This window comes from Trachinotus anak, unplaced genomic scaffold (assembly GCF_046630095.1).
Source record: "Trachinotus anak isolate AG129_WGS33_773 ecotype Australia unplaced genomic scaffold, CSIRO_AGI_Tana_v1 ptg000012l, whole genome shotgun sequence".
NCBI classification, from domain to species: Eukaryota; Metazoa; Chordata; class Actinopteri; order Carangiformes; family Carangidae; genus Trachinotus; species Trachinotus anak.
In genome coordinates this window covers 2,970,987-2,988,016 of record NW_027273863.1, presented here as the reverse complement: position 1 = coordinate 2,988,016, position 17,030 = coordinate 2,970,987, and the positions used below count along the sequence as shown (strand labels likewise).

General features: G+C 45.3%; 1 protein-coding gene and 1 long non-coding RNA gene across 2 annotated transcripts; both read right to left on the bottom strand.

The window, feature by feature from the left end:
* Positions 1 to 5,973: 5,973 nt before the first annotated feature.
* Positions 5,974 to 13,486, bottom strand: LOC139629794 (uncharacterized). Its single transcript, XR_011693048.1, has 2 exons — positions 13,260 to 13,486; positions 5,974 to 6,584 (listed from the first exon to the last, which is right to left on the bottom strand). It is a non-coding gene; the product is annotated as an uncharacterized lncRNA (long non-coding RNA).
* An 865-nt stretch (positions 13,487 to 14,351) lies between these two features.
* Positions 14,352 to 15,794, bottom strand: ptf1a (pancreas associated transcription factor 1a). Its single transcript, XM_071491577.1, has 2 exons — positions 15,082 to 15,794; positions 14,352 to 14,884 (listed from the first exon to the last, which is right to left on the bottom strand). The coding sequence occupies exons 1-2, from the start codon at positions 15,698 to 15,700 to the stop codon at positions 14,682 to 14,684; spliced, it is 822 nt and encodes a 273-aa protein (XP_071347678.1). The 5' UTR covers positions 15,701 to 15,794; the 3' UTR covers positions 14,352 to 14,681.
* Positions 15,795 to 17,030: the final 1,236 nt, after the last annotated feature.

Genomic DNA, 17,030 nt, shown 5'->3' with positions numbered 1-17,030 from the left:
TTCACCTGTAAAAGTGTGAACTATAAACTCTGTGACTCTGTCTGGACTGTCAGAGGTCAGAGGTCAGACATAAAACACCATGTGACAACAGTTAAAGGTTGATGATAAAACCAACTGAGAGAGTCTATGTGATTTCTACAGGAGAAGAGATGAAGAAGAAAAACAGGATTTAAATTATGTATAAAAACAGAAATGATCTCAGTTCACCACAAACTGATGTCAGAGAATCAAACCTTCTACCTGCTACACTCGCCTAGTCCAGGTAGAGCTGGGTCAGTCTGATTCTGTAACCTTCATTATTGTACACATTTGGGTATTTTAATGATAAATTTACTGTATTCATTTATGTTGTTTATTAAGTGGTGCAATATTATTTGAGTTATTATATTATCATATACAGTACAGGCCAAAAGTTTGGACACACCTTCTCATTCAATGCATTTTCTTTATTTTCATGCCTATTTACATTGTAGATTCTCACTGAAGGCATCAAAACTATGAATGAACACATATGGAATTATGTACTTAACAAAAAAGTGTGAAATAACTCTTAACTCTTAAATAGGTCTTATATTTTAGATTCCTAAAAGTAGCCACCCTTTGCTTTTTTGATAGCGCTGCAAACCCTTGGTGTTCTCTCAATGAGCTTCATGAGGTAGTCACCTGAAATGGTTTTCACTTCACAGGTGTGCCTTGTCAGGGTTAATTAGTGGAATTTCTTGCTTTGTAATGGGGTTGGGACCATCAGTTGTGTTGTGCAGAAGTCAGGTTGATACACAGCCGACAGCCCTATTGGACAACTGTAAAGAGAAACAAGTGGCCATCATTACTTTAAGAAATGAAGGTCAGTCAGCCTGGAAAATTGCGAAAACTTTGAATGTGTCTCCAAGTGCATTCGCAAAAACCATCAAGCACTACAACGAAACTGGCTCGAATGAGGACCGCCCCAGGAAAGGAAGACCAAGAGTCACCTCTGCTGCTGAGGATAAGTTCATCCGAGTCACCAGCCTCAGAAATCGCAAGTTAACAGCAGCTCAGATTAGAGACCAGATGAATGCCACACAGAGTTCTAGCAGCAGACACATCTCTAGAAGAACTGTTAAGAGGAGACTGCACGAATCAGGCCTTCATGGTCAAATAGCTGCTAGGAAACCACTGCTAAGGAGAGGCAACAAGCAAAAGAGATTTGTTTGGGCCAAGAAACACAAGGAATGGACATTAGACCAGTGGAAATCTGTGCTTTGGTCTGATGAGTCCAAATTTGAGATCTTTGGTTCCAACCACCGTGTCTTTGTGCGACGCAGAAAAGGTGAACGGATGGATTCTACATGCCTGGTTCCCACCGTGAAGCATGGAGGAGGAGGTGTGATGGTGTGGGGGTGCTTTGCTGGTGACACTGTTGGGGATTTATTCAAAACTGAAGGCATACTGAACCAGCATGGCTACCACAGCATCCTGCAGCGACATGCCATCCCATCCGGTTTGCATTTAGTTGGACTATCATTTATTTTTCAACAGGACAATGACCCCAAACACACCTCCAGGCTGTGTAAGGGCTATTTGACCAAGAAGGAGAGTGATGGAGTGCTGCACCAGATGACCTGGCCTCCACAGTCACCGGACCTGAACCCAATCGAGATGGTTTGGGGTGAGCTGGACCGCAGAGTGAAGGCAAAAGGGCCAACAAGTGCTAAGCATCTCTGGGAACTCCTTCAAGAGTGTTGGAAAACCATTTCAGGTGACTACCTCTTGAAGCTCATCAAGAGAATGCCAAGAGTGTGCAAAGCAGTAATCAGAGCAAAGGGTGGCTACTTTGAAGAAACTAGAATATAAGACATGTTTTCAGTTATTTCACACTTTTTTGTTAAGTACATAATTCCACATGTGTTCATACATAGTTTTGATGCCTTCAGTGAGACTCTACAATGTAAATAGTCATGAAAATAAAGGAAACGCATTGAATGAGAAGGTGTGTCCAAACTTTTAGCCTGTTCTGTATATTGTCTTAGTTCAGTGTTTGAGGATTAGACTGTCCCAGTTCAGAGGCTCAGGTGGATCCTTCATGGTCCAACATATCCCAGGATTCATTGTATCTTTAATATTAATAATCTGTCATCAACTAGCACAGACAGAGGGTCTGAGGATCACATTGTGAATGTCAGTGTTGTGTTTCAGCTCAGTTCAACAGTAATGGTGCAGCTGTTAAAAGCAAGGATCTTAAAAAAAGGTTTGTGTTGTCAAGGTAACAGGAGCCATGCAATGCTAAGGGTGGGCACAGCTGGTGACGCAAAGTGAAAATCCCCTGTAGACCAGACCATCTCACCTTGGTTCTACGACGGCTACAAAGGGCCACACCTTCATAGACCAGGTCCTCTGAAGGATGTGGACTCTGGACTGGGAATGACGATGATGATGATGATAATAACGATGATGATGATGATAATGAGCTCCCCCTCCATGTCCCAGAATAACCTCACAGGTGGGGTCGGTCAGTGTTGATCTTTACTCTGATGTAATAATGAGGTCATTGTTGGTTTTTCTGATTTTATTGTAGATCATCAATAAATCATCCAGATAAGATCAGCAGCTTGTCATCAACTGTACTGAGGACTGAAAACTGTTTCACTGTCTGCAGACCAACCTGTCTTTCTCTCTGTCTGTCCGTCTCTCTCTCTCTCTCTGTCTCTCTCTCACTCTGTCTCTCTCTCTGTCTGTCTCTCTCTCTCTCTGTGAAGCACTCTGTCCCACACTCACAAAGGGAGGGGCAGGACGGGGGCAGGATGCAGACCTCTGGAGCTGAACAATCCCTCACTTCTTTAACGGGGTCTGAGGGTCTGGGGTCTTTTTTTATGGCTCCTGAGGAAGCTAAAAAGAAATATACAGCAAAGAGGTCCCTGAAAACACAAACTCAAGGACACACAGTCCAACACCACACTGACCTGGGTCCATTTCCCATCAGTCCCCTGGTGTGCTGCAGTAGGACAGGCCTATAATCAATTAGCTGTTCTCTCTTCATGTGGCTGTCAATTAGCGCAGCCACTGATGGGATATGAGCGGCCTCCTGCTCCTCTGCTGCGTCTCTGAACAGCACTAACCTAATCACAGCTTTGCTGCTCCACAGTTATTAGACACAAGCCTCGTGCTGTGGACATGACGGAGCCGCAGGAGAGAGGTGGAGGCTGAGATTGAGCAGCAGCCTGAGCTGCGACTTCCTGTTGTCTTCTCCCCGCTGGTTTCAGGTGATGACGTCGTTCAGGTACCTCAGACTGTAGAGGATTGACCTTCATCTCTAACAACAGGTTAATCTGTTTCTGTGCTGAAATCCACCTGTTCTCCTGTAGTGTCTGAGCTGCAGCCATGATGAGAGGTAAGGGAAGGAGCTTCACTGCTTCCCACTTTATCTCCTTTAGGAGAGGAAACGCTGAGGAAAGATGCACAGAATGCGCCATCCCACAATTCCTTTCTGCAGCAACATTTAAAGTGACACACTATTGTAGTTTAACCACAGCAGAGCCACATACATTTAGAAACTACAGAGCAGCTGTTCAGTGTTTGTGACCCGATCCAGGACTGATGTAAATCCTGGTCTAAACCTGGTCTGAGCTCCAGATCATAAATAAAGATTTATTTAGATTCAGTGAGGAGTCATCATGAATTTAGAGTTAACACCATAACATAACACTGCACAACAACAACAACTGCTGTTTCACTAAATCTATTAAATTCAGTTAAATTCAGTTAAATTCAATTTTATTTGTATAGCGCCAAATCATAATATACATTATCTCAAGGCACTTTACAGGGTCAGGCTGAGACCTTACTTTGTCAGTTTGGTTTGTGACCATGAGCCTGTTGAACTGATCAGCTGGATCAGTCCTCCAACCTGAACAACCTGAACAAACACACAGGTTGTTTCCTCCAATCATCTGATACGACCTGTAGGAGTGTCCCTGAAATAAGCCTGTGAATATTCTCATTTGTCCAGGTCATAGTATCTCAAAGGAATTTTAAATCGAAAGCAACTGGACTTGGTTATTTGTCTAGGAAGACGTTTCACCTCTCATCCAAGAGGCTTCATCAGTTCTGATCCAAGAGGTTTCATCAGTTCTGATGAAGCCTCTTGGATGAGAGGTGCTTTCGATTTAAAATTCCTTTGAGATACGTCCCTGAAATACTGCTCCTATGGCAGCTGGTGTACCTGCCTTCATCACTATGGTTACTATAACGGCTTGGTTAGGTTTAGGAAAAGATTGTTTAGACGATCTTTGTTGTCATGGTTACAATAATAACAACAAATGGTCATGGATAATAGAAACAACATAAACTGCTAATTTCACATCCATCCACCCCAACCTCCTTCTGGCGTGGACTTTGTCACTCTATAAACTACATCACCGCACTTTTCCCTTTGCTCCTGTCATCATTACTACAACCAATTCAATTCAATTCAATTTTATTTGTATAGTGCCAAATCATAATATACATTATCTCAAGGCACTTTACAGGGTCAGGCCGAGACCTTACTTTGTTATAGAGAAATACCAAACAGTTCCCACAAAGAGCAAGCGCTTGGCGACAGGGGGGAGGAAAAACTCCCTTTTAACAGGAAGAAACCTCCAACAGAACCAGGGTCAGGGTGGGCGGCTGTCTGCCTCGACTGGTTGGGTTTAGAGGAGAAAGAGGGGGTGGGGGGAGGAGAGATGAGAAAAGAGAGAGAGAGAGAGACCAGGAACAGCTGTGTAGGTGATGGTGTTATCAATAATAATGATAGATAACAGTGATTAAAAGTAATGATGAGTAGTGGTGGATCTGGATCCTGCTGCTCCAGAAACAGAGATACCTGCAGAATGTGGACAGAGAGAGGGAGAGAGAGAAAGAGAGAGAGAGAGAGAGACCCCAGTGCATCATTGGTATCCCCCAGCAGTCTAGCTCTATAGCAGCATAACTAAGGGATGGTTCAGGACATACCCAAGCCTGCAGTAACTATAAGTTTCATCAAGTTTGAAGCCTGATCTTAAAGGTAGAGAGGGGGTCTGATCCTAGACCAAGACTGGGAGCTGGTCAAATGCAGCACTAAGATCTAGTAGGACAAGTACAGAGACAAGTCCATTGTCTGAGGCTGTGAGGAGATCATTGGTGACCTTAACCAGAGTTGTTTCTGTGATGGATCTAAAACCTGACTGAAAATCTTCAACCAAACCATTCCTGTGCAAATAATCACAGAACTAGTTTGTAACAACCTTCTAAAGGATTTTGGAAATGAAGGGGAGGTTGGATATAGGTCTGTAATTGGCTAAAACATCTGGATCAAGAGTAGGCTTTTTCAGTAGAGGTTTAATTACTGTGACTGTAAAAGCCTGTGGTACATAACCTGTTGATGAAGATAAGTTAATCAGACTTGATATAGAGGTGTCGATTAAAGGGGAAAAAAATCTCCTCCAACCATGTAAAATGCTAGAAATGAATTTTCAACCTCTACTTAAGAGATGGATAAAAATGTCTGAATATTATTTATTCTGTTGTTGAGTTCCTTATTTTTATTTCATTCTTATTTGAATGGATCAGTTTCTCTGCTTCTGTTTTCCTTTCATTTTATCTTATCTCAACATATCAGTTGTTTGTTTGAAAAAAATCTATCTCCTTCACATCTTTCCTTCACCTCCTAAGGTTTTCCATCGAGGTCAAGGAGATGAGGTTAGGAAAGGAGATTATTTAGACTTTTCAGCTGTGGATCAGAAATCAACACATCTCAGCCTCTGCTGTTTCGCTCATCACCACTTTTTAAAAACTCTCCAAACTTTAAAGACGTGCAGAAAATAAAACCACTGGAGCCTTTAAAGAAAGAGCTTCTGCAGGGTCATTTTAGATTCTCTGCACACAGCCACATCAGGAGGACTGCTCCTCATCAGACAAACAACACAACACAAGATACAGATTCCTTCAAATAATAAGATAAAAAATCTGTACAAACACTAAAATATGAAGCTGAGTTTATTATATTGCACAGTAATAAATGACATGAGCAGAGAAACACAAAACATGCACCAGATGAATGAACAGAAATCAGTGAAGCTGTGGAGGAGGAAACTTCAGGAATAAATAAAGATTCACATTCAAATGACGTCACTGAATCATGTAATGTTTAATGTCTAATGAAGCTGCTTTCATATCAAGTTAAATAATAATGACCACAGAGACTTGAGTTTCCTCAGAGGTCCTGTGTGTCCCTCGGGCCGCCCTCGCACATCAGTGAGTCTCCATGGAGACAGACTGTAGGTATATTTTACAGCCTGTTGAAGGAGCTCAGGAGGGTTTCCTCCTTCACGTCTGCCTCTCCTTTCAAAGCCGTACTCTATTGGAGAGTAACAACAGCACAGAGAGTGTTGGCTCCGAGGCTCGCTGTAAAAGTAATTGGCTTCATTGGAAAGTGGATAAATAGCAGTGGCTGGTTGCGGGGGGCGTCCTGCCGAGTCTGACCGCTCCTGGGTTAATCGCAGTCCCTCTGAGGCTGGAAGCTTTCCCAGTCAGCACTGGCCACCAGCCACTGGAGGCTCTGACTTACAGCACAGCCAGCTGGGGTTCAGCTGCAGGGAGAGGAGGAGAGGATGGGAGTTTATACCAGCACAGTGACACCAGGAACATGATCTTCTTACACTGTCTGTTAACACTGTCCGACTTTTTACTTTAAAGCTCCATCTAGTCTAGAGGTAAATGTCCATGTGTTTCTGATTATAAGGCAGGTCTAGGTTCTATATTAATTCTGTGAAAGTATCAAAGCCTCAGTCCACAGAGAACTGCACACAGTCTGTATTCAGAAACTGAGCCTTAAAACCAGGACATCAGGACTTCTGGAACTTTGTGATATCACAACAAAGCAGTCACTGCCCCAAGCCCCGCCCACCTGGACTCACCATCCAACCTTGCAGGATTTGGTTTCTCTGAGTGTTTACCTGAAATCTGATTTGTTTTTATTGGATCACTCAGAAAATAGTCAACCAATCAGATAAGAGGCTCAGAGCCTCTCTTCTGATTGGCTGACTGTTACTAGAGCTCCAGAGAGAAGCCTGACAGAGGAGATTAAAACTACATTGAGATGGTTTTTGGTTGTTAAAACCTCTGATGGAGATCAACACTTCAGATAAAACACTGTGTGAAACATGGAGCTTTAACAGCTGATCATTTAGTTAATATTTGTGACCACAGTGTAAAATTGTGTTGTTATTCACCGTGTGTAGACTGACACAGGTGTTGTTAGTTCACATCATGTGTCTGATTTACACTACAGCTCCTGATCACAGAGAACAGGTTAGACTGCAGGTGATGTCTGCAATAGGTGTGAGAGTGCAGGTTGTCTGTTAGCCTGAGGTCTGGGCCCTGATCCCCCAGTCCTCTGGTCTGGTCTCCTGTCAGAGGATTAAACGTACAAGGCCTGATTCACTTGACTGAATGACTGAATGGATCTTTTACTCAGTTATCTGAGTTCAGTCACTTTAGTTTACTCTGTCTCTGGCAGAATCATTTACCCTCCCTAAGCAAACACACTAGTCCTTTAATTCTAATCATTTTAATAAAACCCTTATTTGAAGGATCCAGTTTCCACATTTCCTCAAATCAAAGCGGCATTTTTACACATTTTAATCAAACCCTGAATCAACAGTTGTCAGTGTCTGTGACTCTTTAGAAACTCTCAGGTTCTCGGTCTGATCCGGATCTGCTCTGCCCCCTCTGAGCTTCATAAACTCCCAGTTTTCTGCATGCGGCTTTTGTTTTTGATTGATTTGACGTCCGAATAATGCTGACTTTCTCCGGCCCATCGGCTGACTGAAACGGCCTTTTTGTGCCACTTGACTCCCGCTCACACACACAGCTGCATTTGTCTTGCAAATCCATCCCCGCTGCGCCGCGTTCAGACGAGGAAAAGAGAGCAGTCGGACGTCAGTGAAGTTCAAGCCAGCGAACAAGCGGAGAGGCTGTTCCATAGCAGCCGCTTTTGTCGATATCAAAACGGAGAGCTGGTGAAAAATGATGCATGCTTTTACACCTCTGAATCCTGGCAACTGACAGCGCGAGGGATGGGGTTGGCGGTGGAGGACTGGGGGGGGGGGGGGGGGGGGGGTAAAAAGTAAAAAAAAAAAAAAAAACCTCTCTCTTCCCTGGAGGCTGAAGTCAGCGCTGGAGCGAACAAAGAAGGCCCGGTCTGAACGGGCTGCGTGTCCTCCAACGCGCGACGGGGATCAGCGGCGCAGAGAGCGGGAGATGGATGGTGACGCACACGTACAAACGGCCGTGACTGAAATTAGCATATTAGTAATTTATCACTTTGTGGAGTTATTCAGGGATTTTTAAAGAGTTCAAAAAGAAAATCGATCATTTGTCAAACGTGCGAGCGGAGGTAGAGCTGCACAACAGTCACGTGTGAGGCCTGAGATCATGTTATGTACTTGTTTGTGTGTGTGTGTGTGTGTGTGTGTGTGTGTGTGTGTGTGTGTGTGTGTGTGTGTGTGTTGTTGTGTGTTGTCCTCTCCCTGCAGCTCAGGCTGCTTCATTTCCATCTCCTTTCAGCGCCGCTTCCTGCTGAATGGACTGTAGTAATATTTCATGACGGGGCACAGAAAAGCTGTGCACAATGCCGCTCATATCCACCCGCTTTCAGCCGCAACAAAGATCATAGCGAGACGTCTTTGTGGCTAATTCAGTCAAAAGCGCATCTCCCGCCCTCCAGCGCGGAGGTCAGGCCGCCGTGTTCCGTCCACCAGGGGGGTTTTCAGAGGCCAGAGGCGGCCAGCTGGCTCCGTCTCACACACACACAGGCACACACACACACACACACAGACACACACACAGTTTACCGGTATGAGCATTCCGTTATTTCTGCGGTCAGAATGGAAACATTTTAACTGTTTTAAGGTTGAAGATGTGAGGAGCTGAAATTCACTGAAGCAAAAACATCTAGAACCAAAACGTCTACGAACTACTAATTTTCAAAACTAAACCGTTGAGGTGATTTAGCCTTTGACAGGATGCGACATCGTGGGGAAACACCCCACAGAAGCAGAGGCCTCTTCTCTCTCTCAACACGTCCGTGAACCGGACTGATGTCAGACTGTTTCCCCTGCAGCAGCTCCGCTCTGAGAGTTCTGTTCAAACTTGAATTCAACCGGTTGTGATTTGTCCCAGATCAGACAACAAATGGCCCTTTACGCCTTCCATACAGTACGGTTCCCCGTCACTAATGATCATGTTGTATTAAATCTGTGACGGCAGTGAGATGACGGGAGACGTCACAGCTCCTTCCACCGTCACTTCATATCTAAAGTCCTGTCGTGGACAAGGACCAGGCCCTGGCTGGTGCATCAGACCAGCGCGCTGCAGACGCACCATTACGCAGAGGCACAGTGGAAACCCGCCTTCAGCTTTTACGCATGAACACACTGCAGCTGAAATCAGAGTTAATAGTGTGTGTGTGTGTGTGTGTGTGTGTGTGTGTGTGGGGGGGGGGGGGGGGGGGGGGGTCCACTTTCACAGGACTGTCCCCGGGTAAAGTTTAAATGCGACACATTCTGAGACTCTCACCTGTGACTCGGTCTCTGCAGCTGACTCTTTCCTCCCACCACACACACGCACTCACCAGGAGGCTGCAGACTGATTGACTTAGTTTGTTTTATCCTGAAATTCTACCTGAGTTTAACCTGAGTCCACGCGCACTGAATTCAGCCGCAGTCTGCCCGCGCGTTGCCAGGGAAATCCGTGCGCCACAACAACAGTGGTTTAGAGCCAATCCAAGCTAACGCACCTCTCCACGAGGTCAAAAATATAAAGTAATCTCCTTAAAGTTTATGACAGAGCCCGAGACAAAGAAATAAAACCCTGTGACGCAGCCCCCCCCCCCCCCAATGGGGGAGGCTGCTCGTGCGCCCCGGAGCCACTTGCTGCCGGCGCATAAAGTTGGAGCTTTTGAGAAGTTAAATATCCCGGAAAGAACACAAGTTAGTATCTCAAGGGCTCCGCGGGGACAAAAGACCAGCCTTAGTACCATATGCTTAATGGCTACAGCCGCGCAGCCTTTATCAAAGGTAAAAAGTGTTCCTTTAAAAGTTGGAAAGGCTCCTTTATTTGAGTTAGATGGAGCACTTGCGCACAAAACCAGAAGCGCGCGTTGCCATTGACTCGGCCCCTTTCTCTTTCTTTCAGGAGTCTGAAGCGGCCACCGTCATCGGCCGTTTCACTCCAACATAAGCTTTTCATCACCCGCCTTTGTCCTCGGTGAAAGTAATGCTGCGAATCAAAGACATGACAATATTTTCCATCAGCTTGGAGATCCCGGACAAGGGCCCTCGAGCTTTGGCAAAAATCAGGGCCGGTTATTCATCCTGTCACTCCGCACCTGTGGTCCCGCATTCAAAGTATACAAACCTGTCCCTATTAACATTAATTATTCACAAACAACACAAAGGCTGAAATAGAGCAGGTTGAAGTCTGTTTATGGCTCCTAAATGTTTTTTTCCTCTGAAGATGTGCCCAAAGCTCTTTTCTCTCCCTTGCTCGCCACCGAGTGCTCGTCTCTCTTTCAGCCTTGAGTAGCCCTACACTTTGGATTTTACAATCGCAGCATCTGCTTAATCTTGCGGATGAAAATATGACACAAAACGTAGCAGACAGCGGATTTGTTAAATCCCGGTAATGAGTGATCAGCGCAGGAAACAATGGTGCAGGGTGATGAGAGCCGTATGGTTCCGGGGGCACCCGGGACAGTTTGCTCTCTTGGAGAGAAAGCGCCAGGTGATGGCTGGAAAATCGCCGTTTCCGAGGAGGAGAAAACACCAAATCCACCTCCTTTCTCTCCTTGAAAAAATAGGAGACATAAATTTAATTGGCTTATCAAGGCGCGGCGAAAAGAGCTCGCTGTTAATTGGCTGGGGGCGCACAAAACAAACGCAGGGACGTGTTTAGCCTGGCTGGCCCGCGCTGCTCTTTCAGCCCGGTGTCACGTCATTGAAAATGTGTTTTATTATTGCAAAACGTCATGCTTTACAGTTGCCATATTGTGTCTTGGACAAAGGCTGATGGAACATTAAAGACGTGGAAAACGGTGCCAACCCGTCTCGAAGACACTGCAAGGGCCTCTCTGCTTGCTTTCAGGCAGCTGCTGTCCAGGGACTCAGGCGCAAGGACATGAAAAGAGACATCGTTCAGCTACCAGGTGCATCCCCAGAGACCCCGGTTCAGACCGAGCTGCTCCGGCGGGACAGGGAAGCGCTCATAAAGATGTCATTTAGCTCGGAAGGTCACAAGTAAAAGAAAAGAGCGCACGGCCACATCTCCTCCTGCTTCCTCCCGCGTCAGCGCGGAGCCAACAGACCTCAGACCAGACGCGGAGCAGAGAGCCTGGAGCGGGGCAGCCGCAGAGCTGGCGGACTGATGCCAGGCTGCACGGAGAGGTTCATGCTGAGTCTAACCTGACACCAGGCGGAGTGATGCAGAGAGATTAAAGGACTCTTCCCCTCATCTGGTGAATGAATCCGCTTCACACGGACCTGAACTCCTCTTCATTCAGACACATTCAAACACATTCACACAGTCGTGCGTAAAAGCGCTGCACATGCTCTGTATGAAGACATCCGGTGATCGTCAGCTGTGACTGAACCAATCAGCAGCTCACTAAGACACCACAGTTATAAACCATGTCTCAGGAAGTCCGGTCCAGACCTGACCTGTTTATCATCATGACAGTTATTATAACTATGATCATATCCTATGATCATAATGAAAACATTACAGTTAATGTGAAAGACCTTTTAAGAGTTAAAGCAGCTGAGTTCAGATGAGTCATTTACAGATCTCTCAACTTCTCATGTTTCATTTCAATAAATGTCCCGCTGATCCAATATCTGACCAATAATCAGAGATCAGAGAAAAAAATCAGGTCTTTTTTTTCTTTTCGTTCTCGTTAATCACGTGGCGACCCTCAGATTTATCTGTGAGAGATCAAGTTAGAGACGGAAACAGTAACTTTAACTTGAACACATTAATAATAATTCTGTAGGTACTTTTCTGTAGTTCTGGAAGATTTTTTCATGTTGAGTATTTTTACATTACAGTGTGTTTTTTTTTAAATTAATTCTTCTGCCTCTGTTGCTGTCACGTTATTTATATGTTGAAGCATCTTTTAAAAAATAGATCTGGTACAGGGATCAAACTCGCTGAAGGAAAAAAACTCCTCAAAACTAAAATGATCAATATTCACAATAATTAATCAATCAGAACATCATCAGGCGCCACAGGAGAGTTAAAGCGTCACATTAACATCAGTGATCAAATGTACTAGTTAAAAGTACAGAATCAGCTGTTAAATGACTGTGAGTTTATGAACGTCAGACCAGCAGCAGCCATCACTTTAAATATATAATACTGTGACTGAGCCAGAGGAAAGTCTGTGTGTGTGACCCGGTTCACACTGATAAACATCTGAACGCATTTAATCTCTGAGTCTGAGTCTTCAGATTATTTCACTGTCATTAATCAGGTTTTATTTTCACAGCTGTGTCTGAGCCACACACACACACACACACACACACTCGGTCAGAGCAGCGTGCAGCAGCCTGTAGGTATGAGAGTCTGTCTGTGGTGAATCAGGCCTTTCTCAACCAAATTAGCGCTTGACGTGGCCCATAATGTCCAGTCTTGCTGAGAGCGAGAGGAAATAAAACCTGTCACAGTAAAATGCTCGCGTCCTTTTAAGTCGTGCCAAGCCCGGAGCCTAGTGACAAGATAGCCGGGAATATTTCAGCCTGTCCCTTCCGCTTGGCTGCGACCGCACCAAAGGCCGTGGAGAGGCGCGGAGCGGCCCGCGCTCTGAAAACCATCAAGCACACAAAGGTGCGAGACTCCACAAAGCTAGCAGTGTTTTAACCCCGGCTCACAGAGAAGCGGCCCTGCCGCCACAGAGACCAAGCTGCTCCGCATTGACTCCTAACATTTGACTTTCTAATGGCTGTAATAGGATTACATGCTCCTGACGCGCGGGTAATGAGAAGAGGACTCAGAGGACCAGGAGAGTCTGAGGAGAGGGAGAGAGAGAGAGAGAGAGGGAGAGAGAGGGAGAGAGAGATTAGAGCTCCCTGAAGCTTTAAATAAAGTTAAACAGGAGAATAATATCCGATCCTGAGTGTGTGAAACTCTCGGGCTCAGTCTGTAAACAGTGAAAACACACGAGGATCATCTGACACTGTCAGGACGAGCAGAGACGTCCCAGAACCCACCTGTGCTGCCGCAGCGCTGTAATCCAAACTCTCAGTCCTCTCCGCACGCCTCCCGCCTTGTGTTGGCAGCCTCTGGGTCCACCATGGTTCATATATGCGGCGGAGTGTCGTTGGCGTGGGGGCGGCCGCAGAGGAGGCCGCGGGGACACATGTTGGAGGGAAGTCGCTACCACGGGAAAATCTGTCCCGCAAGCACCTGGCAGCACAGAGCGGCATTCAACAGCCTCCCAAACACCTTCAGCTGCAGTGAGTATACACTGGCTCCTCATTAGCATCCCATTAGCATATTTATGTCACAATATTGGGCTTGATTAGTCTGAGTTAACTGTCCCCGTTTGATTCTCTCTCAGTTAGACTGTTACAGTCTCATCTGTCCGGAGGCCGCACCCTGCTGCTCACCGGAAAAACATCAAGTAAAAACTTCAGGTTAATGAGATGCTTCATTTATGTAAGTGTGTATTTTGTAGAAATTTATTATTGACAGGTCCAACTAGTGTGAAACTAAATAAGGTTTGAATCTGAGCTCTGATGAGAATAAAAAGAATAAACCCGTTTAGTCAAAAACAGGAAATGTCAAAATTATGTTTAGATAAAAAAAAAAAACTTTACCCTCAAATATTTCTTCATTAAAAAAATATCTGTTGTTGGTTTGACAAACAGGAGCAGGAGCTTTCAGTCACATTTCGTGGAGGTCGTTTACTCAGCAGGCCTACAACAGTCTACTAAATGTCCCCCTTACTTCTTTTCATGTGATGCATGAGGTTCATGCAATCTCTCTATTGTGAAGCGCTTTGTGCAGCATTTCTTGTATCAACGGTGCTGTACAAAAAATGTATCGTTATTATCATCATCATTATTATTATTATTATTATTATTACGAAGAAACTTTCTGTGATTGAACCTTGTTCAACTTATACTTCTCGTGTGTGTAAAAGTAAATATATAATTTACACATTATTTTTAACATATAATTTATTTATATTAATTATATAACCTATTATAAAATAATTATTATAATAAGTATTATTAGCCTACATATTTTGATAAATTATTTTGATAAGACATATTAAAGAAAACATAGAAAACATGAAGTTTTATGAGTAGGTCTTTTATTATCAGATTGTAATCTATAAATAGAAATCATTATACAACAATATAAAAATATGTTTTCTCTCGTTCATTGCAGTTAAATTAAAACATATATTATCACCTGTGAAAAAATAAATACATGATTGCCAGTTGCCTGAATTACAAAAAATAAAATTATCAACATGATAAAACTATATACATCAAGTCAGATCACGTAGTGTTCTACAGCGCACCTTCGGGTGCAGGTAAACAGACAGGAGCAGGATCTGGCTCTGGGTCTTCACACTGCGCGTCCCACACGACAAGTCCGGAGCGGGACTATGGGGGTGGGCCTCAGGCCACGAGGCCGAATGGAGGCTCGTTTTCAATGTCCGTGAGGCCCGGTTTGTTGTGCAGTTTTCTGGGGTCCTCCGGAGTCCAGACCTTGGCGGTGCGGATGATGTTCTGCTCCCGGAGCTGTTTCTCATCCGACCAGGACAGAGAGTGACCGGCCAGCGGGGGCAGGCCGTAGTCCGGGTCGCTGGGGGAGGGAGACCCTGAGGAGGAAAGAGGAGAAGAAGAACATTAACATCTTTGTTTTTTCATCATCTTCATCATCATCACTGTCATTGTGTTTGTCTGTAGACCAGGACTAAACAAAGAAAGAGACAAATCCACATAAATCTGGATCAGAGGTCTCAGACAGAGTCCTTATACAGTGGGAATGTGGAGGAATGATCTGAAGTGGACCTACTTGTTCCTCTGTGACAGATGATGATCTTCTTGGGCTGCGCGTGCATCTCGCTGCTGGAGTTTCTGATAGGCAGATCAGACTGCACGAGCTCGGCCAGGAAGTTGATGTATCCGATGGCGAGCCGCAGCGTGTCCACCTTGGACAGCCTCTTCTCGTAGGGCAGGGTGGGGATGTGGGAGCGCAGCCCCTCGAATGCGTCATTGATGGACTGCATCCTCCGCCGCTCCCGGACGTTGGCCGCCTGCCTCAGCTGCTGCATCTCCATCTCAGACCTCATCCGCCTCCTGCGCTTCAGGAGCGGCCCGCCGTGGTGGCCTGTGTGCGGGGACAGGTCCGGGGTGCTGTCTGCGCAGCCGTAGGAGAAGGTGGAGGAGGAGGAGGAGAATGACAGGTTGCCGATGTCGTAGTCCCCGTCATGCGGCACCGCTCTGCCGTCGCCGTCTTTGCTGTAGTAGTCTTGGAAGTGACTGGTGAGGAAGTCCACGTCGTCATCCAGAAAGTCATCAGTGTCCAAGTGTCCGTCCCTCGAGGACTGGTCGGTGAAAAACTCGTCATCGTCGAAGTAGGGGGGGGAGGAGAAAGAGTGGAGTCCGGAGAAGGGGTCCAGCACAGTGTCCATGTCTGTCCGGGCGCGTCTCTGTCCTGTGTTCGCGCCAACAATCACCTCTTGTTTCTGCTTTATGATGTGTGCTCGCTGCTCGCGCTCAACACTCAGTTTTGGTTGAGAACCGGCACGCGAGGGTTCTTTATAGCGACATCCATAGTCGCGTGCCGTTTGCCAGGAGGGCCAACCAATCACAGTTCGGTCCGCGAGGCGCACCTCGAGATAATCCCTCAGAACGCCACGCCCCCCCCCCCCCCCCCCCCCCCCCCCTCGACATCCACTGTCCGGGTAGAGCTGACATCTCAACTCGACGCTGACACCGGCTGCTGTTTAAAAACCAGCACATTTACATTCACACCACCTGTTTAATGTTTCTGTGGCGGGGTTTAATGAAGACCAGACTGCACGAGCTCGGCCAGGAAGTTGATGTATCCGATGGCGAGCCGCAGCGTCTGGGCCTGCTGGCCCGGTGACTCTGACTGCTGCAGCTTCATTCTGACAGAAATGAACCTGACGCAAACCAGTTTTCGTGAACTCTGTAGTTAAATGACTGAAAACAACCTGGTGTCTGGTAAAACCTGAACACTACGATCTGGACTCAATTTCAATTCAAATAACCACACTACACTAATACTTCAGAGCGGGGGTGTCCCTCTTTAGCTCCAGTCATCTGTTGAAAACTCGTCTCTTCAGAGAGCACATCCTCTCATAAAACCTTAATATGTCTAATTCTTACTGTGCACTTTTGGTTCACTTCCTTATACAATCTCCTTCACTTATTAAATGTAGAAACTTGCACCAAGGTTTCCAACTGCACTCCGATGTCTTCACTTGTAAGTCGCTTGGGTTAAAACTGTTTGTCAGATAGATTTTATGTAATGTAAAGGTAATGATAATTTACATCTAAATTAATGACTGGCTCATTTTTATAGTCTGGTTTGATATCACCCTGAAACCCTCAGATTATTCTCTGAGAAGAGTCTAAACAACTGATAGAGGAGCTCACAGGACTGCCTCAGGTCAGTGTGAGCAACAGGTGAATCCAACAGGTGAGACACCTGAGAATGTTTTTTTTATAAAACAAAACAAAACAAAACAAAAAAATGCGTCTTCTTCTTCTTCTTCTTCTTACCATTATTATGAGTAGGCTACTAAAGTAGTACTATTACTATTACTAGCTTCTTCTTCTAATAACAATACTAATGATAATAATAATTCTAAATTCTAGGCAAATGTAATTAAATTGAATTACAACAGAAACATAAAATCATATAATATAATAGTTCGACAAATAGGAGCAGGAGCTTTTAGTCACATCTTGTGGAGGTGATTTACTCAGCAGGCC

Coding starts and splice junctions, on each gene's coding strand:
- ptf1a (XM_071491577.1), bottom strand. CDS start 15,700: ATGGACACTGTGCTGGACCCCTTCTCCGGACTCCACTCTTTCTCCTCC. Junction 14,885..15,081: donor CATCTGTCACAGAGGAACAA/GTAGGTCCACTT, acceptor TTTCCTCCTCAG/GGTCTCCCTCCCCCAGCGAC.